Here is a 27,547-nt window from a genome sequence, read left to right as displayed (position 1 = left end):
GGGGTTGAGTGGGGGGAAGGGGAGAGGGGGAGAGAGAAGGGAGAAGGGAGAAGGGGAGGGTTGGGGAGAGCTTGGGGGAGTGGGATGGTTGAGACAGAGGAAGGACAGATATGGGAGCAGGGAAGAAGATAATTAAGGGAGGCATTGTGGGGTTGGCAAGAGGCTTGACTCTAGAGGCGTTCCCAGATATCCACAGGGATGTCCCCAGCTAGAACTTTGGGCGGTGGAGGAGAGGGTGCCTGAATTGGCTTTGTCCTGTAGTAAGACTGATGACTATCTTGAATATCACCATAGAACCTTCGTCCAGCCAGAGACGAAGACCCACATGGGAGCATTGGACTGAGCTCCCAAGGTCCAGTTGAAGAGTAGAAGGAGGGAGAATATGACCAAGGAAGTCAGGACCACGAGGGGTTGGTCCACCCACTGAGACAGTGTGCCTGAGCTAATGGGAGCTCACCAAATCCTGCTGGTCTGGGACTGAACGAGCATGGGATCAAACTGGACCCTCTGAATGTGGCTGACAATTGGGGCAGACTGAGAAGTCAATGATAATGGCACTGGGATTTGTCTCTACTGCATGTACTGGCTTTTTGGGATCCTATTCTATTTGGATGCTCACCTTCCTAGGCCTGGATGGAGGGGGAGGGCCTTGGACTTCCCACAGGGTATACCCTGCCCTCTCTTAGTACTGGAGGGGGAAGGGGGGTAAGTAGGGGAGCGGGAGGGAAGTGGGAGCAGGGGAGGAAGTGGAAATTTTGATTTTTATTATTTATAACGTAATAAAAAATTACCAGAGGGAAAAAAGATTTATTTATACAGTGTTCTGCCTGCATGTATGCATGCGTGCATGCCAGAAAAGGGCACCAGATTTCATTATAGATGGTTGTGAGCCACCAAGTGGGTGCTGGGAATTGAACTTTGGACCTCTGGAAAGAGCAGTCAGCACTCTCAGCCATCTCTCCAGTCCTAGAATCCGTATTTATGCCAGGCATAATGGTGCACATCTTCTATCTCAACACTTGGGAGGTAGAGAAGCAGGAGGATCAGAGAAGTTCAATGTCACCTTCAGCTATGTCGTAAGTTCAAGGCCAGCCTGGATCATATGAGATCCACTCTCAAAAAACAAAGCACTTCATATAATGTAAAATAAAGCATCAGACAATACCCTAAAGTCATCCTTTTCAGGGCTCCATGGAAAGCCTGCATAGCCGCTTAGACCAGAGCAATAAATAAAGAAAACATCAAAATGACAAAACCAAGTTCTCCAAGTTCTCCTTGAGCTTCCTGTCACTTCATTATACTTATCAGCAACCACAAAATGATGTAATCACCCCCTTCCAAAGAGAATAACATTTAATTTCTAAGAGTCCTATCTAAATTACCCAGCATGCCTAAATACAGAATGCTGGTCTTGAATTATCTGTTAGACTGACTGACAGCCATAAACACTAAAAGAGAAAAACAAGCATTCATTGAGCAGAGAGAGTTGTCTTGCTGTGACTCTAGAATTCAGCAGCAGGCTTCCTGAAGGACGGGCTCTCTGGAAGAGGAGGTGACACTCTTCTGTGGTCAGACGGTGTGGACAGGTCTCTGCTTTCCAGAGTAGGATCTGAACGGAAGGGTCTTGGGGTCATCTGAGAGGGAGGATGAGAAGAGGGGGTGCAGTGGCCAAGCCTGGCGGCAGGTGAAGGAGGTTTAGTACGTGTGGTGAGCCTCAGTTGGTCAAGAGAGATGCCAGACCCTGGACTACTGGTTGGAGTGGTTCCCCGGGGGCTACGGAGGAGAACGAAACAATCCAAATAGTTAAGAGTTCCTACCCACCAGATCTCTCCCAGAGGGAGAGGGAGGAAGGAAGAGAGAGAGAGAGAGAAGTGCACTGGGGTGTCTCCCCTAAAGGGTGACAGCAACAGAATTTTCACTAGTATTTTCCACTTTCAAGGAGGTACAGGTGACATAGATGGGTGCCACAATCTCATCTGTTGTCCTTTTCCAAATTCTTCCCACCACGTGCACTTTAATGCCCCGTGGCTCTCCTCTACGTGTCTCATGGACCCACGCTACCTTGCACCCCATGGTTGATAGATAATAGCTCGTATGGACCTAACCCCAGGTGTCTCATCTCAGAAATCATTGCCACCTGGATGGCACTGATGCCGCTGTTGGCAATATGGGTGATGTCTTCAGGACAGATGGCCTCCATACTGGTGGTAATAAAGGCTAAGTAGTGGCATTATTGCAGCCTTCCAAACTTGCCCCATTGTCCGGAGGCAAGGTTCCTCCGCCCAGGGCTTCCCTTCTTAACCCAGTGAGCCTTGCTAGCTTTGACAGATGGCCACCCTTTATGAAACTCTTTGGGCACTCGTAGCAGGCAAATTTCTTCCCACCTGTGCATGTGTGTTTCTGTCTCTTCAGCTCATCTGGATGTGCCAAGGGCTTCCCACATGGCCAGGAACATGCAAACATGTCTCTTCGTTACGTGCCAGCTTCATGGTACCGGAGGTAGGAGGTCTTGCCATATTCTTTGGCACACCCCAATGCGGCAAATGTGCAGTCTGTTTTTGTGCCAGGCTCTCCAGAGTCCCTTCCTCTGCTGTCTTTATAGTAGGGACAGATACACATGTCGCACTGGGTCCTCTGCCCAGCTTGGGGATAGGAATCAGGGCTGTTCTCTTTCCCACCTGATGTCTCGTTATGTGTTCTATCACCCACCAGATCCACGGAGGTCAAGGTGAGCTCTGCGATCAACTGGGGCATTTTCGATAGTCAGTGCAGGCTGGGAGATGGTTCTGCTTCCCCGAAGTACCCCAGACTGAAGTTAATCACCCGGAGGTTTGATGTGAAGGGGAACTGGGCAGAATTCACACTGACCAGGCAGTTAAGGCAGTGGGTTTCTGGGTGATCTTGCTGTTGCTATTCTGCTCCAAGTAAAGACCCTGCGTTGGAGCCAAGGTGATTGTCTGAGCACTGGGTTCTAAACTTGGAGATTTTGCATGGTGGGGGGTGTTCTGCTAACTGACACATTCCTTGACTCTCACTATTGGTGTCTCAAAGTTGGAGATTCTGAAGAGTTTCCCAGGGAAATAGCTTGAGTTGTGAAGCTCTGCCCTGCTGGTGGGCTGCTTGGGGGTCCTGAAGAGCTGTCCCCCTGAACTAGCTGAGGGGAGTGGGGTTTGTTTTTACTATATCTGCAGGGTTCACTCCCTCTTTTGGCTGACTCCCTTGCAGCGAGTGTCCCAGTGTCTCCCATATGTTCTCCCATCAGGCTCCTGTAGCCCACTGACCTGGAGCATCCAGCGTTGAGAGCTGGTCCCTGATTATCTACTGGTAGTAAACTGTGTCATTTCCGTGTTGCTGGTGGTAGTGGTTGCTGAGTGCCTATCGACTTTGGTACAAAAGGAGCTGGAGCTAGCGTGTGAAGACCGCGAGAAGGCAGAACCAATGGAAGTCCCTGAGGTGACATGATGTGGGCTGCTCTCCTGGGATCCGAAGCTGCTGATCGTGACTGCCTGAGAACTGGGAGTCTGGGGAGTCAAGGTACTCGCTGAAACGCTGCTGACAGAGTAGCGAAATAACGCTTCCATTCAGGGCCACTGGTCCATCGGTCACATATGGAGTCTGTCTGAGAGCGCTTCATTAGCCAGGCCTTGGAAGGGGACGGGACTGGCACAGCAGCGGTGATGCCCCATTTCCTTGATTCGTAGTCACCCATTGGTTTGCAGCTGGTATGATCTTCATTTGACCAGACCCATCCTGCTGCACTTGGGCCTCGATGGTAGCAAACTGCAGCTGCTGGCTGTCAGTGCAGGAACCGTGGGACGACTTTATACTGAATATTTAGTCATCACTCTGGGTAGACCTGCCAGGACTCGCTACTTCTATAAGCCGGAGGTGGCAGGCACAGCACACTGCCCACCAGACACTGCGATTCTCGGAAGGCTCACTGCCATTGCTGCCGTTGGGGTCAGGAGTGGCCTCAGAAGAGTAAGAGGTGATCTGTCAGTCGTTGGCACCCTGTGAAAGTTGAGAGGCCGTGAGGTCAGGTTCACCTGGGAACTGTTGTTTGTAATGGATGGTTCAATTCCGCTGCAGGTTGCTGACAACAGAACCAAAGATGGCTGGGACTCCTGCACACTGTCCCCCACCATCGCTGCTACGTGAGCCTGAGGAGAAGGTGCCACCATGGCCACCAACACCTTTTCCCAATCTTCAACACCACTGTCATTTCTTTGATAGAGTGACCTTGGATGCTCATGGTGACAGCTGAGGGGTGAGTTCAAGAGGGTTGATCCAGAGGGAGGGGGTAGTGCTGATGAGGCAAGTCAGCTTGTACCCCATTTCAGGAGGGGTGCTAAGCAGGAGGGAGTAACATGCCCAGATGAGACTTAAAAAAAAAAAAAAAGGAAGGGATGAGCTGAAAGCTCTGCCTTGGTACCCACTGTGCTGCCTGTAATGTCTCTGTAGAGAAATTTCCAGACAAGCTCTGATGTCCATGCTTAATAAAACTTACAGTAAATTAGTCCCAGAGGGGGGCTCCGTCAACTTGACCAAAGGCATCTATAGAAACCCTAGCACATGCTGGTGATGGAGCAAGGACTTAATAAAGGTCAGGTCAGGAGTGAGGACCAAAGTTCAGTTCCCAGCACCCATACCAGGCAGCCCCCAAGGCCACATCCCCAACTTCTGGGGATCCAACACTAATCTCTGTGGGAACCTGCATGCATGTGCACAAACCCATACACAGGCATGTAATGAAAACAAAATAAAAATCTTAGAAAAGATGTGTTGCATCTGTTTATTCTGTTTATAATGATGCAAAGATGTGTTGCGTTCTTTCATGTTGCATTTGTTTAACTCTGTAAAGCTGTGTTGCTTTGCCTGTCTAAAACACCTAATTGGTCCAATAAAGAGCTAAATGGCCAATAGCAAGGCAGGAGAAAGGATAGGCGGGGCTGGGAGAAAGAGAATAAATAGAAGGAGAAAAAGAGAGAAGACCAAGAAGTGAGAAAAGAAGGGGCCAACCACCCAGTCACACAGGCAGACAGAATAACAAGGAAAGAAAAGATATACAGAAAAAGAGAAAGATAAAAAGCCCAGAGGCAAAAGATTGATGAGATAATTTAAGTTAAGAAAAGCTGGTTGGAAATAAGCCAAGCTAAGACCAGGCATTCATAAGAAAAAAGAAGACTCTGTGTGTATTTATTTGGGAGCTGGGTGGCGGGCCCCCCAAAGAGCAAAACAACCAACAACACCTACTCTTTGAGTTCCCTAACTTTGACCTCAGTGGGGCCCGGAAAGCTTTTGTCTCTGGGATTGCTGGGGGCCCAGGCAGGCAGGTGTCCCACCTCCATCTGACCCTTCATTCTCTCTATTCCCTTCACACTGCTCCCCTTTCTAGAGCTGTAGCGGTGTCTTGGGGGAACATTGGCCAGATCTCTGGCTGATTTCTTGTCTTTTTATCATGGCAGCAATTTTTGGAAATGTCTTTTCTGTGGCTGGGGACATGTTATATCTGGACCTACTTCACCCTTCTCTCAGGACTGGCATGTGGGGAGGGAGCTGCTTGAACTGCCCTGAAGACACCCCAGCATCTCCTCTGAATGCATACTCACCCTCTTGTTCATTAGTGTCCCTGCGGTCTTCTACGGCAACCCTCCACCCTGGGACCGTGACCTCTAGCCTTTATGCTTTGCAACCTGACCAGGGCCCAGCACAGAGTCCCCAAAGTGTCCCCAATTGCTCTGATTCCTCTAGTCCCGAGAGCCACAGCCCACCATATGGCCCCAGGAACATACCTGTCCACAGTGAAAGGGCAGGGTACTGTGTAGGGCATTGTCCCCAGCAGGTAGCACCATGTCCTCATCCTGGTCCAACACATCCCGGGGTCTGTAGGAAGCAGCAATGCTTCTCTGTCAATCATTTTGTCAAGACCTTCCTCTAGGTTATTCTGTACACGGCCAGTCAGGAAAACCAAAAAGCGCAGCGAAGTGACCCACCTTTGTAATTCTAGTGTCCTGAAGCCCAAAGCTCCCCACCGGTTTCCTGTGTACGTGTGTGGGGATGGGAGTGGGGGGACCTGGTCCATACAGCAGATCCCAGTAGGGCAGCTACTTCTCGGCTAATTCCAGGAACATGAGACAGTATGGCTCCCAGCTCTAAGGGACCTTCCCAAGAGGGGACATAGTATAGTAGCAGGGAGATGAGGGACAAGGTAGGGATAATGCAGACATTGGGAAGAGGTGTTGTGGTCCTGGTGCCAGGACTCTGGTGTGAGTCACAGACCTCCTGGTGGCTTTGAAGAAAGTGTCCTGTCTCCAGAGCCCCAGACTAGTGAGAGAGGGAAGTAGGGACAGGGTGTTTCAGCCCAAGGAGAATACCAAGCATGGCGGGTCCTCTGTGGGTGTTCCTTGTAGCACTTGGCTTTGTGACCAGTGGTGTCAGTTGTGAGGGGTACAGGTGTGGTGTTCCCAGGAGCCAGGTGCATTTTCGTACAGCTCCTCTGTCCTTGGACTGCGGGGCCAGCCAGTCTCCCACACGTCACCAGGTCCTTGCTTAGCAGAACTCCCTGTAGGTCCCAGAGTGATGGCCAGCCTGAACGTATCCCTCTCTTTCTTTTTTGCCACCTGTGCCCTGTGTGAGGTGGCGAGAAGGGCATCTAAAGCCCTGCTCCCAGCAGGCACCTATGCTAACTTTTCCCGGGAGGCAGTGGGTGCAGCCCAGCTGGCAGCCTGCTGCCTCGAGTTGCGAGTGTTGGTGGAACTTGGCCCCTGGGCCGGGGGCTTCGGGCCCGACCTGTTGCTGACCCTGATCTTCCTGCTCTTCGTGGTGCACGGGGTCACCTTTGATGGGGCCTCTGCCAACCCCACTGTGGCCTTACAGGAGTTCCTCATGGCTGAGGCATCACTGCCCAGCACCCTGCTGAAAGTGGTGGCCCAGGTCCTGGGTGCCCAGGCCGCCTGTGCCCTGACCCAGCACTGCTGGACCTGGGAGCTCAGTGAACTACATTTGCTACAGAGCCTCATGGCTGTGCACTGCAGCTCCACCCTGCGCACATCCGTGCTGCAGGGTACACTGGTGGAGGGTGCCTGCACCTTCTTCTTTCATCTGAGCCTCCTCCACCTGCAGCACAGCCTTCTCGTCTACAGGGTGCCTGCCCTGGCCCTGCTGGTTACTTTCATGGCCTACACAGGTAAGACGGGCTCCACTTTCAGGGCCTCAGCACCTTCATTGGTACCCTACAGGGGGGTCTGTTGACCAAGGGGCCCACAAGTCCTTGTAGGCACTTGTTGGGCCCCCCAACAGGTGGGTAGGGGCTGGGAGACTAGGCCTAGGTTGTGTGTAGGGGAGTCTTGTACCGTGCATGTCTCCATAGCTCCCAACTGTGTTCATTACATCTGGGGCAGCTGAAGCAATTACTCAGTTCATGGCTTGGTCCTGGCTGTGCTCTGGATGCTCCTGAGCCCTCGAGCACCCCAAAAAGGGCAACAAGTCTTATGATTTCTTTCTCCCTGGGTCGTCCCACCCTCCTCACTCAGGCCCGGGACAGCAGCAGTCCCTCACGCCTGTGATCTCTGCCATGGCCATGCTGGCATCCTGACTAGGTTTGTGTGGTCCCTCATGTTCTTTCAAGGGGTTCTCTGGGCCCAGTTCAGGCTGATTCAAGGCTCCCAGACCTCACTTATCAGCCCAGGGATCCCCCTGGAGGAAGGCATCCCTAGATGGAGTCCCAGGACAGGGAACACTACAGGCTGTTGACCTTCTGCTCCTGAGAGCTGCGGGCTCTATGGATGCTACATCACGATGGATGCTGAGGTTGATTTTTCTTTCCTTTTTTAAAAAAGATTTATTTATTTATTTATTACTATTTATTTATTTTGAATGCAGTATTCTATCTGCATGTATGCCTGCGGGCCGGAAGAGGGTGCCAGATCTCATTAAAGATGGTTGTGAGCCACCACATGGTTGCTTGGAATCGACCTCTGGAAGAGCAGTCAGTACTCTTAGCCTCTGAACCATCTCTCCAGCCCCAGAGCTGAGATTTCTAAAAGCTTGTTCCAGAAGGCCAAGAACCCAGCACTAGCCAATGCTGAGCCAAGCCAGCCCAACACTTGGTGACCCTAGCAAGACCATGGGAAGTACCTCCAGCACCCTGGTCAGAGGCGATGAGCTGAGGCCAGAAGCACAGAGAACGCGGGAGGGTTGTGATCTACAGCAGAGCACACAGGAGCAGCTGTACCTTACCCTACCCTGGGGGCCAGGCTTCCCAGCTCCCACAGCAGAGCTGCCTGTGCCCTGCACCCGAGTATAGGTCCACAGGGCGCTTGCTCTTCCTGAGGCCCACACCCTGCTCTGCCTGCCCAGGGCCATTGTCCAGCTTCCTGGCATGGCTTGAAAGGTCGTAACGGGCTCAACTGCTCCCCTCACCCCACTTCTCTCCTGTGGCTACTCAGCAGATGACTTCTCTGTAGTTCTCCCAAGGCCTGCAAGTGACATCTCTGTCCCTGCTACTGTTCTTATTTCACTCTCCCTGTCTTGTTCTTGCCTCCTGCCCCACCCCCACCCTACCCTGGCTCCTTTCCTTGTTTTATTTTTTTGTTTTGTTTTTTATTCACCTCTCTGGCTCTGGCCCTCTCTTCTCTTTCCCTCTCCCTATCCCCTGCTGTTTCTCCCCAATATCTCTGGGCCACCTCCCAGAAGGTAGGGAGGTTGGATCAGAGGACTCCTGATGTAGGAGTCTCACTCAGGATGAGGAATGGGGGAGTGTGTCAGACATCCCTGGTACGACCTTGGTCCTAGAGCCTCTCCCGTGACCTTTGGCCTCGTTCCTTTGTGCTCATCAGCATCCAACAGGGAGAGCGGCTGTCCCCAGTCCCCTAGTGCCAAGAGCCCAATCTCATGTCTAGCAGCGTGGTCTCAGCTTCAATCAGAATCAGTCCATGAGGATTTGGTGCTTCTGTCCACAGCTGGGCCCTACACATCTGCCTTCTTCAATCCCGCCCTGGCTGCCTCTGTCACATTCCACTGCTCTGGGAACACCTTGCTGGAGTACGCTCATGTGTATTGCCTTGGTCCTGTGGCGGGTGAGTAGTGGAGGCAAGGTTGTCCTGGGTAGTGTCCGTGGGCAGACACAGACCCACAGGGCATTGCCAGCTACAGATTCACGATGCTGCCACCCTTCCTGGCTCCCTGGGATCCTGGGTGTTGGGGCAACAAGAGTTTGAGATCAGTTCTCCTTCCTGGTGTCTGCAGTGTGGGCAGCTGGAGGAAGTGACTAAGATGGCTATGTCTCGGTTTGGATTGTCACAGAGGAGAGGGGACGGTGTTCGGTGGAAAGTGGGGTGTGGGGAATCGGACCCTCCGAAATGCTGTGTGGGCAGCAGGGACAGGCTGCACAAGTTCACTTGTGACTGGGATTCCCTCCTCCCCAGGGCATCATCACATACCTAGTTAAAGCTGTCTTTCTGGGTTCTGCTGCCACAGGGTCTCTGAGGCACAGAGGTCATGCTTGGATGATCTCATGCCTTTCAGGGCTGCAGCCCTGGGTGGTCAGGGCCTGTGACTCCTGGTGGGTCTGCCCTGTGACTCCTTGAAGCACAAAACGAACCCCCTCCAGTCGTCCAAGTTCTGAAAGAGGAATGGCAGTGGAAGTCCTTGGGCTAGAGTGACTCAAGGAAGGCCACCAGATGTCTCTGTCTCTCGCTACAGGATCTGGGGGAATTCCTCTCTGGCACTGGGCCCAGGTACTAGGTCTCCCCACACCGTCCATGGCTTTACCAGATGACTGAGGCCCACTGGAACCTTGGAAACCTTCCACTCCTTTCAGGGTCCACACTTGGCAGGACTCAGGGCAGAGCCTCAACCCGAGGGGAACAGGAACAGAAGTCCCAGCTCTTCCCACGAACACAACCGTGGGATGAGGACTGAGATATGGGCAGGCTCACTACCTGTAACCTGGGTTCTTGTAAGGTGACCTACCCATGGGCCACTCTGTGGACTGCTTCCAATTTATGTCCTTGTCCCCAAATACACACTGCAGGGCTTCTCTATGACTTTTCAGCTTTAACTTGTGTATAGGTGTGTGTGGATGCGTGTGCATGTGTTCATGTATGTGAACATGCGTGTGTGTGTGCATGTGTTCGTGTTTGTGAACATGTGTGCATGCACGCGTGTACATGTGTTCATTATGTGAACATGCATATGTGCATGCGTGCGGATGTGTTCATGCTTGTGAGCATGCGTGTGTACACATGTGTACACGTGTTCATGTGTGTGCATGTGTGTGCATTTGTTCATATACATGAGTGCGCATGTGTGTTCGTGTATGTGAGTACACATTTGGGTGCATGTGCACATGGAAGCCAGAGGTCAACCTTGAATGTCATTCCTTTGTTGTTGTTTTGTGTTGTTTTTGTTTTTGAGAGAGCTCTCTGATTAGGGTAGACTGGGAGACCAGCAAGCCCCAGGGATCTTATCTCTTCCTCCCCAGTGCTGGGATTACAAGTATGTACCACTGCATCTTACTTTTTTGGAGAGGGTGAGCTTGGGTCTCTCCATGAAGCCCTGGCTGTTCTGGAACTCTATGTAGATCAGGTTGGCCTCAAACTCAGATAGGCCCTCCACCTGCCTCTGTCTCCTGAGTGTTGGGACTAAAGGTGTGTGCTATACCTGGCTTGTATGGCTTTTTTACATAGATACATAGGTGCTGGAGACCAAACAGGCCCTCGTACTTTTAAGACAAGCACCTTATAGGCCAAGCCATCTCTTCAACCCTAATATTTCAGTTTTTAACATAACTTGGGTAGGCTGCCTCCATGTTCATCCCCCATTGGGGGTCACTTCTGGTTAGCTTGGCCTCAGACTTTGAGCCTCCTGCCTGGTGCGACAGAATGACAGGCATGTGCCACCATGCCTAGCTCCAGTCCCATTCATCTAGAAGTCGCCAACACGAAAACAAAAATTTACAAAGTTTAGTTAGAATTCAACGTTGAGGAGCTGGAGCGGTGGCTCTGTGCCATAAAATGTTTTTGTTGAACACATGAGGAACTGAGATCAAGTCACCACAATCTTCATATGGCTGGGATGTAGAAACACACACACACACACACACGGGAAAGGAGGAGAGAGAGAGAGAGAGAGAGAGAGAGAGAGAGAGAGAGAGAGAGAGAGAGAGAGAGAAAGTCACCGTTAAGAACTAAGGTGAGTTGGTTTTAATCTCAGCACTCAGGAGGTAGAGGCAAGTAGATCTCCATGAGTTCAAAGCTAGCCTGGTCAACAGAGCAAGTTCTAGGAGAGCCAGTGCTACACAGAGAAACCCTGTCTCAAAAAAACAAAACAGAACAAACAAACAAAAACAAAACAAGACACCTCCACCCCCCAAAAAAAGAACAGGGCAGTTAGACATTAGGCGAAGCTCAGGGAATCCTACTGAAGAGAGGGAGGAAGGATTGAAGGAACCAGAGGGGTCAAGGACACCATAAACAAACAAACAAAACCCCACAGAATCGATTCTGGCTCTTAGGGACTCACAGAGTCTGGACTGACAACCAGGGAGCCTAAATGATACTGACCTAGGCCCTCTGCATCTTTTTTACAGTCCTGTAGCTTGGTCCACTTGCGAGACCCCTAACAGTCCGGGGAAGAGCTGTCTCTGACTCTTTTGCCGGCTTTGGAGACTCTCTTTCTCCTCCTGTGTCCTCGCCCAGCCTTTATATAAGGAGAGGAGCTTTCTCTTACTGCAACTTGATATGTCGTGTTTTGATGGTATCCATGGGAGATCTGCTCTTTTCTGAGTAGAAACGGAGGAGTGGATGGGGGACGGGCAGAGGGGAGGTGGGATGGACACAGCAGATTGGGGTCTCTCCTCCTTCCCCAGTTGGCTGGTCCCTCTTGCTCCCTAGTCCTTCCCAGGCCAGATCTAACCTGTTTTAGAGCTACCATTGCTGTGACAAACACCGTGACCAAAGCACCTTGAGGAGGACAGGGTTTATTTGACTTACACTTCCATATCACCTGCTTCAGAGTGACAGACACCTCGGAGAGCTGCAGGAGACAGAAAGTCTTTCTCAGCTGGACCTCTGGGCCTGGAGGAGGATGGGGCTGGCCTGGGTTTTACTTTCTGTTTCATGTGCCCTCCTTCCCTCCCTCTTTTCAGCTCCAGGTGCCGCTCATCATCAAGGAATTTCAGGGCAGGAACTCAAACAGGATAGGAACTTAGCAGGAGAGGAGAGAGAGGAATTCACCCTTGGGATATAAAATAAATAAATGAATGAATAAATCAATAAGAAAAGAAAGAAGATTTGAGAGAGAGAGGAGGGGCAGTTGTGAGGCAGCGCCCCCTGGTGGGGAAGATCAGGAAGCCATCGGAAGCTGGTCCTGCAGCTCGGGAGTCTCAGAGCAGGGGCTGTCTCTGCTTCTGGACCCAGAATAGCAGCACCACACCTGCTTCAGGGGATGACCAAGGTCAGCAGTCGAGTGTGGACAAGGGGAGTGAAGGCCGTAGGAGCCTATCTCAACTGAAGCAGATGACATGCGTGGGACCAAGGGAGTTCCTAATGGGGAACACTACACAAGTTCAATACTTATCAGACCGCTCCTCCTTCCCTGGCTAGCTGGTCCCTCTGAGACCCTGGAGGAGGTGGAGACTGAGGATATCAGAAGAAAACAGAGATTGAGCCAGCTCCCCACTCCCTAGTCCCTCCCAGCTGGGTTCTAGCCCTGCCCCCCCCATCTTAGATTATCATTGCTGTGACAAACACCATGACCAAAACAAGTTGGGGAGGAAAGAGGTCAATCAGCTTACATTTCTACAGCACTGTTCACCATCGAAGGGAGTCACTACAGGAGCTCAAACAGGGCAGGAACCTGGAGGCAGGAGCTGACACAGAAGCCATGGAGGGGGTACAGTTACTGGCTTGTTCCCTCTGGCTTGCTCAAGCCTGCTCTCCTAAAAAAGCCAGGACCACCAGCCCACAGATGGCACCAGCCACAGTTTGGGCTGGACCCTCTTCCATTAATTGTTAATTAAGAAAATGCAATGCCCTATAGTTTTACCTACAGCCCACTCTTATGGAGGCTTTAAAAAAGAAAAGGTTTCTCTGTGTAGTTCTGGCTGTCCTGGAACATGCTCTGTAGAACAGGCTGGCTCAGAACTCACAGAGATTCATTTGCCTCTGCCTCCCAAGTCCTGGGCTTAAAGGTATACGTCCCCACCACCAGGTAGAGGCATTTTCTTAACTGAGGCTTCCTCCTCCAGGTGACTTTACCTTGTGTCAAGTTGATAAAAAAAAAAACTATCCAGCATACCCTCCCCCCAAACTTCTGCTAACTGAAAGCAGCCTGCTACGCCACCCTTAGAGACAACCTGAAAGAGAGGGTGTCAGAGGGCACTGAAAATTGGTGTAGGACATTTGTGTGGGACACCCTAAATCCTGGGTCCCCAGAGCATAATCTAGAAGCATCCCTACCTCCCATGTATGCTCCAAAAGATCCAGGCAGCTTGTTCTCAGCACTAAGGAGCAAGACCCAGAGGAAGGCTGTGGCCAGAAAGAGCCAGGCCAGAGCCCAGGTAGAGCCTTGCAGAGAGGGCCTGGGCTCTTCTGATGGGAATCTTCTACAACCTGACCCCATCTCTTGCAGGTATGATCCTGGCCGTCCTACTCCATCAGGGCCACCTTCCCCGCCTTTTCCAGAGAAATCTCTTCTATCGGCAGAAAAACAAGTACCGAACTCCCAGAGGGAAGCTGTCCCCAGGTTCTGCGGCTACCCAGACGCCCACAAAGGAGTATAGTGGCAAAGAGCTGTAGATACTGGGGTCCAGCTGAGCTGTCTTGTTCACAAGGTTTCAGTCACCTCATGAGACTTTTGGGGCTCCCCTCCATGAATCCATTTGCCAATAAACCGTGTCTGTGACCCACCTGACTCCCTGGCCTGACAGAAGCCTCTGGAAGGACAGGGGAGGGTGAGTCCTTTTTACCTATGACACATTATTTCCTGATTCATGTTTACAGAGTGATAATAAAAATTTAAGGCTACAAAGACTGGCAAAAGGCTCAGGGTGAGCTAACCTGGGCCTGGCTACCTGGTACATGCCTGGGAGCCCACAGTCAAAAGAGGCCTAAGACTTTCTGGAGACCCCCAAGGACAACTGTGGAACCTGCAGTGGAGATCAGTGGATATATTTCAGGGGTCCCGGCCCAGAGCAAGGAACCTAATGCTGCTATGTCTCATGTTTCCTACCCTTAGGACACTGGCTCTTTATCCCCCAAAGCTAGGCCAACCCTTCTCCCAGGAGTTCCTGAGTCAGTTGCTCTGTGATGGGGTAGGACCAGAGGACAAAGCAAGAGGATAGTCCGGGTTTCCTGGATACTGGTGAGGCCACAACAAGGAGAAGATCCTTCCAGACCCTTCCATGCCTGCCCCTTCACTTTCTCTAAGGCTCTTCTGCACACCCATTCTGGCAGAAGTCCCTGTCCGGAACACCTAGCCTCCTTCCCTTTGTTGGTGCGACCAACCTGGGAATGAGTGACAAGGACCCCAGTTCCCTGATTGCTCCTGGAAGGGGCTGGAGAGCCAGCTCTGTGTGGCCTCTGACTTTGGGATGGTGAGCACACAGAGGTGGTGATGTGGGGGCAGTGTGCGTGCAATGGAAGGTGATAAGGGCCGTGTGCCTACCAGCACCCTGCAGGACTTTATAGCTGCATCAGGTCTGGGGGTGGCGTCATAGTTGCTGCACCCAAGGCGGCATCCCAGGAACAGAGACAGCTCCTCATGGCCACACTGAACCCAGGGAGGCTGGCAGCCTGGGGGCTTCATGGCCTGCACAGAGAGCTGGAACAGAAATCCTGCTGGGATTGAAGTGTCAAGGTCACAGTCTTTTGACACGATGTGGCAGAACTTGGTCCAGATGTGGAAAGCGAAAAAAATAATACATTATATATAAGGTGGCTGTACGGGGTGATGTACATGGAGGATGTAAGAGCCACACGTGTCTGTGCCGTCGTGGTGAGAGGACAGCTTGGAGCTATTCTAGAAGCTGTGCAGGTGTTGTGTGCATACGCATGTACACACGTGTGTACACATCCACATACATGGGGTAGAGGGGTGGATATCCACACACAACTTTTGAAAGGAATTTATCCCAGAGTACGTTCCCAGTCTTTGGTGTTTGCTGCACCACTGTTTCCAACGCTTTTGAAAACTGACCGTTTTCACTATGGTATGTCTATGAAGCGATACATCGAGAAGTCTCTAAAACTCCATGAGTTAAGATTTGCTGACAAAATAAAATGCAGTGTTTTATGAAAAATAAATCTATTTCTAGCAAGAAAAATGCACACTTGTTTATCAGAATAGTTTCACTTTTGGTTTGGAAAAGGCAGAGCAACACTGATTTCCTCTGTATGGGATAGGAGGTGGGTAAGGGATGCAGGCAGAGAGGCAGCCTGCCGGATCTACGCTGGAGGAAGCCGAGTGGCCATGGACAATCTCCTCAGGAAATACACCCGGCTGTCTGTGGGGACAGTCCAACCCCAGCGCCTTCTGCAGAACTGTGAAATCAGGATCTGAGCTCAGGAAGTGGCTGTTTCTGGCTGGGAGGTGCTCAGCCTGTGCGGTCCTCTATCCCAGTGGGTGCAGTCTGCAGGGTCTCTCCCCTTCTAGGCACTGAGTCAGACCTTTCAACATCTGATGGACCGGACTGGGAGGCGGGTCACAGCTTCTCTGCTGTGTTTGGTGGGTTTTTGTTGTTTGCATTTTTTCTCACAAAGCTGCCATTACTCACATTTTGAAAACTGCCCTACAACAAATTTACATTATTGCTTAATTCTTTTAAAATGAAACGGGGGGAGAGATGGCTCATCGGTTATAAAATGAAAGGGGGGGGGCTGGAGAGATGGCTCAGTGGTTAAGAGCAATGGCTGCTCTTCCAGAGGTCCTGAGTTCAATTCCCAGCAGCCACATGGTGGCTCACAGCCATCTATAATGAGATCTGGTGCCCTCTTCTGGCCTGCAGGCACACACGGAAGGAATGTTGTATACATAATAAATAAATAAATCTTTAAAAAAATAAAATAAAATGAAAAGAGGGACATGAGCCAAGACAGGAAAGTGAAGACTGGCAGAGTCAAAGCAGCTTCACTGTGGCTTGGGATGCGGAGAAGGTGAGGTCATATTTTCAGAAGGCTTAGCCTAGGGCTGGACATACCAGCAGCGAGTCTGGTAGAAGCTTTTTGGAAAAAATAAAAATGTCAAGTTTAAAAGTGAATGTGCATTTCAGTGTAAAGACAAACCTGTGTCATTTCTGCCCATCCCTGACTCCATTTTAGGCACCCACAGATGCTAAGTGACTACCAACAGACTCTGAAATACCTAGGCATGGAAACATGAGTCAGCTCACAGGCCACTGGATGCCCCCAGGCTCTAGCAGCTGGTAATACCTTCTTTGTGGTTGTCTTCTGGAGTCTAGAGCCACTGGTCTCCCGGGTGGTACCCTATGGGTCTTCTTCCTCCTCCTGGGCCACAGCCCCTCCTGACTAGGCAATCCCATGCTGGTTCCTCAATGCATGCCCCTGACGGGCAGTCCTCTCAGGCCTTGTTTCTCTAACCCAGGGCATCTGGCAGCAGACACTCATCCTAAATCAGAGGAAGGCCGCTGTCATTCCTGAGTGTAAGGTCATCTTTCTTGTGCCCTGCATAAGTCTAGACTAAAACTTTCATAGCCTTTAGGACACTCGGGGCAGAAGAGCCTGGGATTACCACTCCCAAACCCCAAGCTACTCAGGCCAACCCAATCAACCAAAAGGGTTCCCCTGTCTGCCCCTGCTGGGCCCTTTGCCTTCTCCACAGCCCATGTTCTGCTATGCCAGAGCCTGCTTGGGCTGAAGAGAGCCTGGTCCCCTGAAGCCAGGGCCCAAGAGGATCCTGCCACCCATCCTAAGGAGGAGGACCTTGTGCTAAGACCCTGAGATGACTCCAGAACCAAGCTGGCCCTACTCTAAGAAAACACCTGTTACTCTTGATGCCTGGTGGCCTCAAAGCTAGCCCTGCTTAGTCTGGAGCGACCAGTCAAAAGCTTTCCAGAGCTTGGGTGTCTCAAGGCCATGTTGCATCTCTGGGAATTTTTTTTTTTTTTTTCGAGACAGGGTTTCTCTGTGGTTTTTTTTTTTTGGAGCCTGTCCTGGAACTAGCTCTTGTAGACCAGGCTGATCTCGAACTCACAGAGATCTGCCTGCCTCTGCCTCCCGAGTGCTGGGATTAAAGGCGTGCGCCACCACCGCCCCAATCTCTGGGAATCTTGACCCCCAACTTTGGAGCACCTGGTAGGGATCCAATCTCATTACACTAGGACATGCAGAGACTGGCCAAGCCAAATGAACTCAAGACTAGAATATAACACGATAATCTAGCTCGGGAAGATGAAGGAAGGCTAGCCCATGCCCTCTGATGTCTTCTTGGTCTCCGCAGACCGCAAGCCTAGAGCCTACCAGACCTGAGACCCAAGACTCCCACTGAGGCAACTGCTTCTCAGGCTGGGGCAATACCATCTGCAGCCAGGGGGTGACACCACAGGAGACTCCAGGGCACATCTCTGCCCCCCAGGGTCCCAGCCAATCTGGTGTCCTTTGGAGGTAGCCAGTTAACACTTGGCAACCATACAGACCCCATCCTCCCATGACAAATGGAAGCAAAGACTGTTTTTCCTCTCAAAGGGCTAAACAAGACAGAACTTCACTTTTTTAAAAAAAAATGTAAAGAAGCCACTTGATAGAAATTCAAATTCCTACAGGACCGGCATTTCTTGAAATCAAAATATATGATAAGTTTCATTTCTTCCCAGAAGTTGTGCAGTTCGGTATTAGCCAATCGCCTAAGAATGTGAGGAAAAGCGATGACCACCAGAGCGAGGCACTGGGCTCTTGACTTGCCATATGCTTTGGATATGTGTATTCATTTTCTTGAAGTCCAAGTCTCCTTTCTTATACTTCTGTGAATCACCAGTGCAGTAGGACTCCAAACTCTCAGTCCATAGAAAGATCAGGACCCCGTGAATGAGTGAGGCCCTCACGTCAGGGAAAGTTCCCAGGCCTTGGTCACACCCTGTGGGTCAGAGCCTCTGAGGCACTGCAACCCAAAAGGCTGCTGGGAGAAGGGGTGAGTAGCAGCTGCCTAGAGCCCGCTGCACACAGGTAGGGATGCCTGGAATATGTTCAGTAAGTCCTGAAGGAAGCAGACGGGCTCAGAGCTAGAACCCTCTTGCACCCCTCACCCTTCAAAGCCTCTGCCTCTCTGGCATCCAAGAAGCCGCCTCCTCCCTTCCTCACCCCCAGGGGGCCGGTACCACCGGTGAGCATGTCCAGTCACAGCCAATAGACAGAGACGGAAGTGAATGGCTGTGTGTTGCATGAGAGCCACGTTTATTTCTTAATTGGACAGAGCCCTGGGAGCACACAAACAGTACAAGAGCTTACAGCTAACACTCAGGTGTAAACAGCAGGATACTAGTCATTACGTCGGATGGTTACGACAAGGGGGCCAGGGGGTGCCCACGGCAATCACGTATGTACAAGTCGGGGACACAGCCTCTGAGTTGCAGGGGGGCCCTCGGTATAGACAGACTACAGGAGGTCCAGGCTCAAGGAGAGACTCGGGTCAGCCATGGCATCTGTCCATCCTGGGGGACTGCATGGTTCCAGTCCCACTGGTAAAGGAATGTGTCTCTTGAGGTTCCCACGCTAGGTGGAGCAGAGAATCAACACCTTAGCCTTGTTCACATCTGTCACATCAGTCACATTCAGTAATCCCAAGACATTCGGGGGTCTCCGGGGACCAGGAGAGATAAGGAGAACAATTTAGTACAGCTGTTGTGTGTGTGTGTGTGTACACGCGTGGTTGGCATGATTGTTAGAGCAGGACAGGAGGCCTTAGATGTGTTATTCAGGCAGTAGCAGGGTCTCACAGGAACTCAGCACTGGGCCAAATTCTCCCAGGATGCAGAAGCAGCCCACCCTCTCCAGGAAAGATGATTATCCCAAATTAAACTGAGGTCACAGCCTGGGCAGCATCAAGTATCAAAACCAAACTGTCTGTGGAAGTGGTTTTCTGGACCCGTCTCATTCTCTGCATTTAGCAGCAAACAGAAAGACGTGCTTGTAGTTCAAGACATGAGTACACCCCGTCTCCAAGTCAGCCCTCCGTGTCGGCTCAGATAAATGACCTTCAGCTGACATAATTTTGGGCAGGGAGGGCATGAAGAAATCAGGTTTCCTGGGCTGTGGATGGGGTTCTTGCTCAACTAGTTCTGGTTACTAGACTCTGACTCAGGACTTCCCACAAAAGCAGGGAGCCCACCTTGGTTCCTAGACAATGCCTCTGAATAGTGTATGTGTGTGTGGGGGGGAGGGGGTAGAGTTCCTACCTTTCTATAACCCGACCCAGGCACAGGGGCTCTGTAGGTTGGCTGGCCTCAGACACCCACATGCTGGGTGCAGCCAGACCCTTCCAAGGCCTCAGCTTCAGGTTGGTTGGCCTGAGCGAGCGTGGCAAGCCTGGCTGCCTCTCTGCCTGCTGGGAGCTGTGTGGCTGTGTGGCCCTGGGGAACCAAGAAATCTAAGCAACTCGCTCTTTCCCTTCTTTTTGTAGGTCATGAGTGTCAGAGTCAAACACACAGCTGTCTTCTCTCCACTCTACCCCAGCCTCCAAGGTCCGTATTAGACAGCCCAGGTCACCTGGTTTCTGGTTATGGTTTAATTTTGGTCCAGGGGTGGGCATCTTGGTCCGGATTCATAGAAATAAGTCTTATTCTATATTTCAAAGATAGGGTTTCCTGAGACCTGATGCTAAGGACAGTTACCTCGGGTCCTGGGGTGAGGATAGCCGGACATGATGGTGGCCACCCATACGGCACCTGACCCCAGTGATGGGTGGATTCTTGGTCTCAGCAGGGCTCACACTGGCTGGCAGGTGCACACACAAATGCCAGCATGAACCCTGCTACCACCTTGAATCTTGATGCCTGGATGAAGGGCAGGGCACTTGATAACTATGCTAAGGGACCTTGAAGCCAGAACCGTCTGCTATGCCTTTCCAGTCAGCAGAGATTCTGTGAACAATGGCCTCGGGAGTCTCCATGTCATGTCAGTACCATGTGAAGACAGCCTGGTCTGACAGGGAGCTCAGACCCAGCAGTTTATCTGGGGGTGGGAGAGATGGCGAAGGTGGAGAGAGAGGCCTGGAATAGCTGGATGCTGAGTGTAACTGCTCCTGAGGGGCGCTGGGGACTTGAGGTTTGGCTTCAGGTTTCCAAATAGGCCTGTGTTATGGAAATTCCCCAGATGCAGAAGAGAAGAGTCCCTTTGCCGAGACCACCACGAGGTCACCCTCAACTGCCTGATAAGGACACACATCACTCGTTGAGTTCTCTTCTCAATGACACCCAAGGCTAAAGTCAGAGACCCCCATCCTGAACACCAGTGGGCTCTGCCACCCACAGCCCTGTGTAAACCTGGCCACTTTACCCAACAGCCTGTGCACAGCCCGGCTGGAGCCAGTCTGCACTGCCTAGCAAGGGGTGATCGTCTTTCATTCCGCTCATCGGACCCTCCCCACTCTGGGAATGAAGCTGCCTGCTCTACCCTTAGCGAGCCATCTTGGGAACCATTCCCTCAGAAGCAGCAGACTCCACCATCTGAGTCGCCTAAGTCTTGGGACTTGCAGACCCCTCTCACACACAGACCCTGGTAGGTACATCTCAGACAAAACTGGCCAGGGCAGAGCATTCCTGGGCCAGCTGTGAAGAGCCATGTCTTGTTCATCCCCCTCCCTCTCTCTGCTCCTAGCAGGCTGGAGACATATGTGGGAACCAACAGGGCCTAGGCTGAGGGGGTGAGGGGTCAGGGTATTGGGAAGAGCTCCACGTGAACCTTACAGCCCTACCTGGAGGCATTAGAAATAAATACTTACAAACAGAACACAGTCTTATAGTTAATGTCTCAGAGGACTGTTTCAACACCACTAACTAATGTATATTAATTATAAGTCTGTCTATGCTTAAAAAAATATTAGAACAGCGGCAATACCCTGGGTCTTGTGCCCTCTGACCTTCCTGGCATTCCGAACTTTCCACCAGAGCAATTTTGGAAGAAACAACAACACGCACAACCTCTGGGGGGCACAATTCGTCATGTGGTGTAGGCCTCCCACCAGAGGTGGGGTTGCTGGGCCCAGCACAGGTGTCCCCTGGTGGGAGAAGGGCTGAGTGGCAGATGACAGGACAGATGAGAAGGACAGGGGAGTGGTCTGGGCCACTGGATGTCCAGGAGGCTTCGGCTCAGACCCGCATCTGCGCAGATCTCCTTCGGGAGAGCTTGGACCTGCAAGGGTACGGGTAAAGAAGCTGTGGTCAGGGCCAGGAGTCGATCCCCAGACCCTCCAGCAGCCAGAGGCAGCTCAGCAGATCCCCACACCATACCACAGCCACGTGTCTTCTTTGGCCCCTTATACTCATAGATAGAAACTTGCTATCTGATACACCAATGCTTGGGAGGGGGGGTTACCTTAGCCCCTCCTCATCCCTATGGCCCTTCAACAAGTCTGTGGTTTGGGAGAGGTGATATCCCATCCACAAGGGCCCGGGTTCACCCGTTAGGACCTGCATTCAGAAAGTCTTCCGGCTGACTTATTGCATGAGCAGCCACAGCACAGAAACAGGTACCATCTCTCTGCTCAGCCCGTACCGAATGGTCCCAGCCAGGAGTGGGTTGAAGGCGTACAGCCAGTCGTGCATGTCCTTGTCGCTGTTGGCCTGCAGCAGGATACCTCGGTGCTCAGTGCACACGGCGAACGTGTTGGGTGTCTGTAGAGGAAAGTCACTGGTGAGAAGGCTCCGGGGTGACATGGTCACTCCCGTTCCCGAGAAAAAGCCCTTTTGGAAGGTTTTAAGAGCGGACAAGTGCGAGAGAAAGCCAAGCTTACACAGCACAGCACCCCCTTCCCCAGGGACGGGGCTAGCTTCTCTGTAAAACACACACTTTTGTCCTGACCACACAGGCATGCAGCTCCATTCTGGAAGCCTCTGAGGTCGGGAAGCTTGTTCCAGTTCTGTGTTCATGCTGCTTTGTATCCCCAGGGAATGACTCTGACCTTCATGGGCCACACCTCTGCCTGGGACCCTGGCTGAAGTGCCCCATTCATCCGTGCCCTCTGTGCTGGTTGTGTATAGTAACTAGGTCCATATAGTTTGCTCTCACCACAAGAGATAAAATATCCGGTGGGCACTGTAGCCTCCTTCCAGTCTTGGAGAGCCCTTCCCTCCAACCAGCTACAGAGGGGCTGGCTCCCACACCTCTAGAGCACTGTTTGCTTGTGGAGAGCCTTGGCAAGAGAGCTTGTTGGAGCTGTAACCCGACCTGCCAGGGTTCTCGGGAGCCCCAGGACAGGACCTAACTGCTGGCCATTGCATGGACAAATGGCAACACTATCATCAGTGGCTGCTGAGGCTCAGAAAGGGGCAGGTCAGGGAGGGAAAAGTGGGTACCGCCCCTGGTGGACTCAGTACGTCTGAGCTGGGCCCCGGCCGCACCTTGAGCATAGCCTGCTGGTCTTCGCTGTACTCCACCTGGGCCGTGGAGAGGTTGAGCACAAATCTCTCGACCGTGTCCTTGTCGCTGTTGTACATGTAGGCGTAGGGGCGCCGCACCACCACGAAGCGCTTGGCCCAGCCAGCCGTGTGTGGTTCCAGGAAGTGCAAGTACCCCTTCTTGGAGACGATTGGGCTGGGAGACAGAGACAACACCTGTTGGCTCAGGAACCTTGGGTGGTCAGCTGGGGTAGGGGACCAACACGGGGGCTCACACTCTATGACCCTGCACTAGGCCCTCGGGAAGGAAGGAGACGTGAAAAGGTAACTGATATTGCCTTGGGATACCCAAGAGCAGAACCACCAACTCACATCTGCGCTAATTCCCCAGTTTTCAGTGGGGAGATTCGGGAGGAAAAAGCTGAAGTTTCAGAACAGTTACCCAGTACCCACCATCCACTCGGTCCCCATCTCTGCCCGATTCCTCAACCCTCTACTCTCTGGTTGTTTCCCCTCTGTGCCAAGGGCCAGAGGGGCCTGACTTCCTTGTACATAGGTGAGGGGGTCCCTGGCACCGAGCTCTGCCCTGCACACTCATCAGGGTTGGGTGCCTGTTGCTAGACAGCTTCTGACTGGGTCAAAGACCTCGCATACCTGACTCGGATCTCTTGAATGTCGGGGACCAGCAGGCGTTGGGGCTCTTTGTCTGCCTCTGACGCCCGAGCAGGGGAAGGCGTCTTCTTGGAGTCAATTTCTGGCAGGAGCTCGGGCTCTGGACTGGCGGGCCTGGAGCAGGGTTGGGGGGTCCTAGAGATGGAAAGTAGCATTGGCCTTCTGCCATGGTTCTTCAAGGGACTAGTGTTTCCTGGGAACGTCCTCCTCAGAGCTGCTGGGGAATGGTTCAGGGGCTGTCTGGCTAAGTCCTCAGGAGGAGTACCCAGGCGTCAGAGTCCACCTGGCTCCAGAGCTACTGGGCTGAGTGAACAGGCTCCATGGTCGCTCAGCCGGGGTAGGCTGCTCTGTATTGAGAGAATGTTCCATGCCTTCTGTTTGATTGTTTGTTTATGCTTTTTACTTTTGCTTGTTTGTTTTTTTAATTGGAAAGTCTAAAATATTCTTTAAAGTAAAAAAATGAAAACAGCCCAAACTCTTAGTAATCAGTAATGTTACAACGGGAGGTGGGGTTTCCTTACCATGCTAAACCACAGCCTCCGCCGGTCAAATTACCTTCTCTCCACTGAGAATTTTAGAGCCCTGTCCTTGGAAAGGGTGGTGTTTCTGTTCTCTTGTTTCCGGGTTTATCACTAATATATCTCTCATTTGTGCTAGCTAGGAGCTAGAGGGCACAGAGGTTGTATGAGCAGGATGGACACAGGTACTCCAAGAAGCCCAGTGCATCCTTCCGCCAGGCCCCGCTTTTCTCTGGGACCTAGCACCTATTTTCTCCATCCCTGAGTCCCAGCAACTGTCACCAATTGGCTTCAGGTGTCAGGAAGCTTCTCCAGTAGCGGAGCTCACTCACCTCACATCCGTGGCACCGTAGCGTCCTTCAATCAGAGAGGGGCACGTGGAAGAGGGAGTGAGCGTGGCCGCACCCAGAGGAGACATGGATGGGTCCCGCATCAGGGTGACAGACATCTCAGAGAGCTGCAGGGGACAGAAAGTTTTTCTCAGCTGAACCCCTGGGCCTGGAGGAGGATGAGGCTGGCCTGCGTTTTACTTTCTGATTTGTATGCCCTCCCTCCCGCTTTTCCCAGCTCAGGGTGCTCCGTTTTTTGTACCCCTGGCCTCCTTCTAACTCCTACAGAGTCCTGACTATTCCTCCCAGGGCTTCAGACTGCCCTGACTCAGGTGGGTTCCCCCTTCAGCGTCTACAGGGTCAGGAGCTTCTGGAGTTGGTAGGAACCTGCAGGATGATGGTCCCAGGAAAATATGATAATATCAAGGGGACAGGAAGCGAGCAGAAGACAGGGCCTGGGTAGACACCAGGTGGTCTGAGATGGGCCAGGTCAGGCCCTCACTCACACCCCAGTCTCCTCAGATCCCAGGCCCAGGGAAACCAGCCATTCGGCTATGAGGTATCTCACTGGGCCATGAGAACTGAGATCTTCACCCCCGACTATAGACATCTGGGACATGAACCTACCTTACTCTCACTGGCACTGATGCAGACGTGGCTGTGGGTGTACTCTCTGTTGAAAGTGTGCATGAGGAGTCGTAAGCACTGCAGACGGAGAACGCATGGTTAGACCTGCGCTGATGGCAGCCTGGGGCCTCCAACCACCCTGCCCCGGACATTGCCAGGTGGGGAGTTGTTGAACAGGAAGCTGAGGAGGCAACACTTCCACCCAGCCATGGGGTGGGACACATTAAGGAGCTTCTACACTGTTCTTCTAGGGAGGCTGTGACTTAGCATCACCTAAAGACACAAGGCCTGGGCTGGAGAGGTGGCTTAGAAGTTAAGAGCACTGACTGCTCTTCCAGAGGTCCTGAGTTCAATTCCCAGCCACCACATGGTGGCTCACAACCATCAGTAATGAGATCTGATGCCCTCTACTGGCCTATATTTATATGTAGGCAGAATACTGAATACATAATAAATAAATAAATCTTTAAAAAAAAAAAAAAAACGACACGAGGCCTCCCTAATGGCCCGTCTAGTAGCAAGGACTGGCTCTGCATGGAGGCAGGGAGCTAGCTCCCCAGCAGTTCAGAGATCGCAGAGATGGCAAGTCACTGCTGGGATGGAACCTACAAAAGGCTTCAGACTGGGGGTTCTGAAGGAGAGTGAAGTGGGGGAAGGTAGCAGGCAAAGAACTAACTAGATCCAATCATCCCCATCCCTAAACTCCTGGCAACTCAGACTAGAGCTTGCCATAGACCAGGCTGGGTCACTGCTGTGGCCACAGCACCCACCAGCCCAACCTACCTTGACGGCCAGCTCCCTCTGCCTCTCATTGGGCGCCTCCAGGGGTGATGGCTGACCCTCAGCTGACAGTGGGGAAGAGGCACCCGAGGAGCTGCGGGACTCAGAGTCCTCGCTGGAGGCTGGCGACAGCGCCTCGGGGCCAGGCCTCTGGGTGGTCTCCAGCTTCTCTCGTAGGAGCAGGTAGTGCCGTGTCTTCTCCACCTGCCAAGGGGACAAAGGTGAGAGGGGGCACCAGCCAGAGCAGGGGGCCCCTGGTAAAGTGTGGGAAAGTCCTCTCTGCCTGGGTTATGGCTAGTAACCTGAGGGACACATTGCTGGCAGGACTCAGAAGTCCCAGGCAAGCTTTGCCGTCTCCTTCATAGCGAGGCTTCCCCATGATGCTCACGGGCCCCGCTGTGAGCAGTAGGGGACTGTGCCTCTGCATCCTGCTTCCTGTGTGTGCCCTGTGGGTAGACCCAGCAGTGCCAGCTCTCTGCAGAGGGCACTTCTCTGGCTTCACTTGGGCTTCCTTCGGGTCACAGCTGACTAGCTACACTTGCCTAGTCCTGCTCTCCTGTGCCTTTTGGTCCCCAGTGCCTCCCACACTCACCTCCTGCAGAAGGCTCAGCTTCTCCAGCTCCCATTGGTGGTCCAGGATTAGGCTGTCACTCCGAGGCCTCCAGCCAGCCAGGTTCTCCTCACCCCGGACGTAGGCTACTGATGTGTCCAGCACACGCCGGCGCCGGCGCTGCATCCCTGTATGGGGATTGATACTCTAGCGTTCTGACAGACAGACATCAGGTTTCTCCAAAGTTCTTTCCTTTCTGGGTTCAAGACTGGCTCCCCTGGGCCTCACCCACAGACTGCCTAACAGTCCCTCTCCCATGAGACTGTGACATAGGTGGCCACAGCAGCTAGCAAACCTGATTCCTCCTGTCTGCCCTCCCATCTGAGGACATGCTGGAGACTGGAGGGAAATCTAGCCAGGAGTCCCAGGGTGCTGACTCTTGTCCCAGCAGAGAGTAGTCAAGACAGTCTCCTACCTGGGCTACCTGCATCGGCCACGTGGCAAAGGCTGAGCTCATACACACCAGTCACGCGGTTGCTGAGGAAGCAGAGGGAGAGGTCATATCATTAGCAAGCACAGCTTTGGGGACAGAGCACCACCGCTGATGTCTTCTGGGCACAGATCTCATCACAGGCCTAAGGCAGGTAGCCTGTTCAGGTTGTGTTAATGTTACCTCCTGAGCGACAGTCTCTATGTAGACTTCTGCTCTAGATCAAGACCCCAAAGAGACTTCGGCTGTGTGAACTAAATGACCCTTCTGGAAGCAGGAGTTGCTTGGGGGGAGTTGGGGTACACAGAGACATGGACATATTTGTCGTCCCCCGCCCAGATCCTCAGCCGTTGTAGAACATTCCTTTACATTGTGTGAAGATATGTCTGTCACTGTGATTGGTTTAATAAAAAGCTGAATGAGCAATAGCTAGGCAGGATTTGGGGGAGGCAGAGAGAACACTGGGAAGAGGAAGGAGTCGTGGGGAGACATGAAGGAAGCATGACATGTAGGAGAGGAGGTGACAAGCCAAGAGTCATGTGGCAATGTGTAAATTAAAAGAAATGGGTTAAGTTACAGGAGCTCGTTAGAAATGAGCTATCCAGACGAGCTTTTCATAATTAATAATAATTAGTCTCCATGTGGTTATTTGGGAGCTGACTTGGTGGGACAGAGAAAGACTTGCTACACTCAGCACCAGGTACCATCAGTCTCCTGAAGTCCTCAAACCCCACAGAGAAACCCTCCTGTTCTTATGATACCAATGCCACCAAGGTCACCAACACAACCCTCTCACAGAGCTGGGCCTTGATGGCCACTGAGTCCTAATCCTCAAGCACCTTCCTTTTGGCTGTGCCCGAAGTTGGCCCAGACCCTGGTTCCGTGTGGTAGATTAGTGGCCTGCACTGAGCTGCAGAGGGCCTCACTGCCCCCTCCACCCTCCGTGGTTCAAGTTCAGGCCCTCCCACTGAAGCTACAGTAAGCGCCAAGAATGGAGGAGGAAGAGGAGGAGGA

At 52.3% G+C, this 27,547-nt stretch overlaps 2 protein-coding genes and 1 pseudogene across 14 annotated transcripts in view; 1 reads left to right on the top strand and 2 right to left on the bottom strand.

Annotated features, from left to right (window-relative positions):
- Positions 1–2,044: 2,044 nt before the first annotated feature.
- Positions 2,045–4,252, bottom strand: LOC130869268 (transcription factor Sp1-like; annotated as a pseudogene).
- Positions 4,253–6,579: 2,327 nt separating this feature from the next.
- LOC130869267 (aquaporin-12) lies at positions 6,580–13,799 on the top strand. Its single transcript, XM_057761270.1, has 3 exons — positions 6,580–7,186; positions 8,961–9,077; positions 13,633–13,799. The coding sequence occupies exons 1-3, from the start codon at positions 6,580–6,582 to the stop codon at positions 13,797–13,799; spliced, it is 891 nt and encodes a 296-aa protein (XP_057617253.1).
- Positions 13,800–18,372: 4,573 nt separating this feature from the next.
- Kif1a (kinesin family member 1A) overlaps positions 18,373–27,547 on the bottom strand; it is an 86,435-nt gene continuing 77,260 nt past the window's right edge. For all 13 annotated transcript variants that reach the window (XM_057761966.1, XM_057761967.1, XM_057761969.1 and 10 more), the window contains 9 exons: positions 26,519–26,580; positions 26,086–26,231; positions 25,497–25,697; positions 24,714–24,791; positions 24,090–24,214; positions 23,222–23,374; positions 22,571–22,763; positions 21,726–21,844; positions 18,373–21,362 (listed from right to left, as the gene is read on the bottom strand). In XM_057761966.1, the coding sequence (XP_057617949.1) occupies positions 21,320–21,362; positions 21,726–21,844; positions 22,571–22,763; positions 23,222–23,374; positions 24,090–24,214; positions 24,714–24,791; positions 25,497–25,697; positions 26,086–26,231; positions 26,519–26,580 (1,120 nt within the window). In that variant the 3' untranslated portion in view covers positions 18,373–21,319. The remainder of the gene's footprint in view (positions 21,363–21,725; positions 21,845–22,570; positions 22,764–23,221; positions 23,375–24,089; positions 24,215–24,713; positions 24,792–25,496; positions 25,698–26,085; positions 26,232–26,518; positions 26,581–27,547) is intronic.

This window comes from Chionomys nivalis, chromosome 2, assembly GCF_950005125.1.
Source record: "Chionomys nivalis chromosome 2, mChiNiv1.1, whole genome shotgun sequence".
In the NCBI taxonomy this organism is placed as follows: Eukaryota; Metazoa; Chordata; class Mammalia; order Rodentia; family Cricetidae; genus Chionomys; species Chionomys nivalis.
This window is presented reverse-complemented; position numbering and strand designations above follow the sequence as displayed.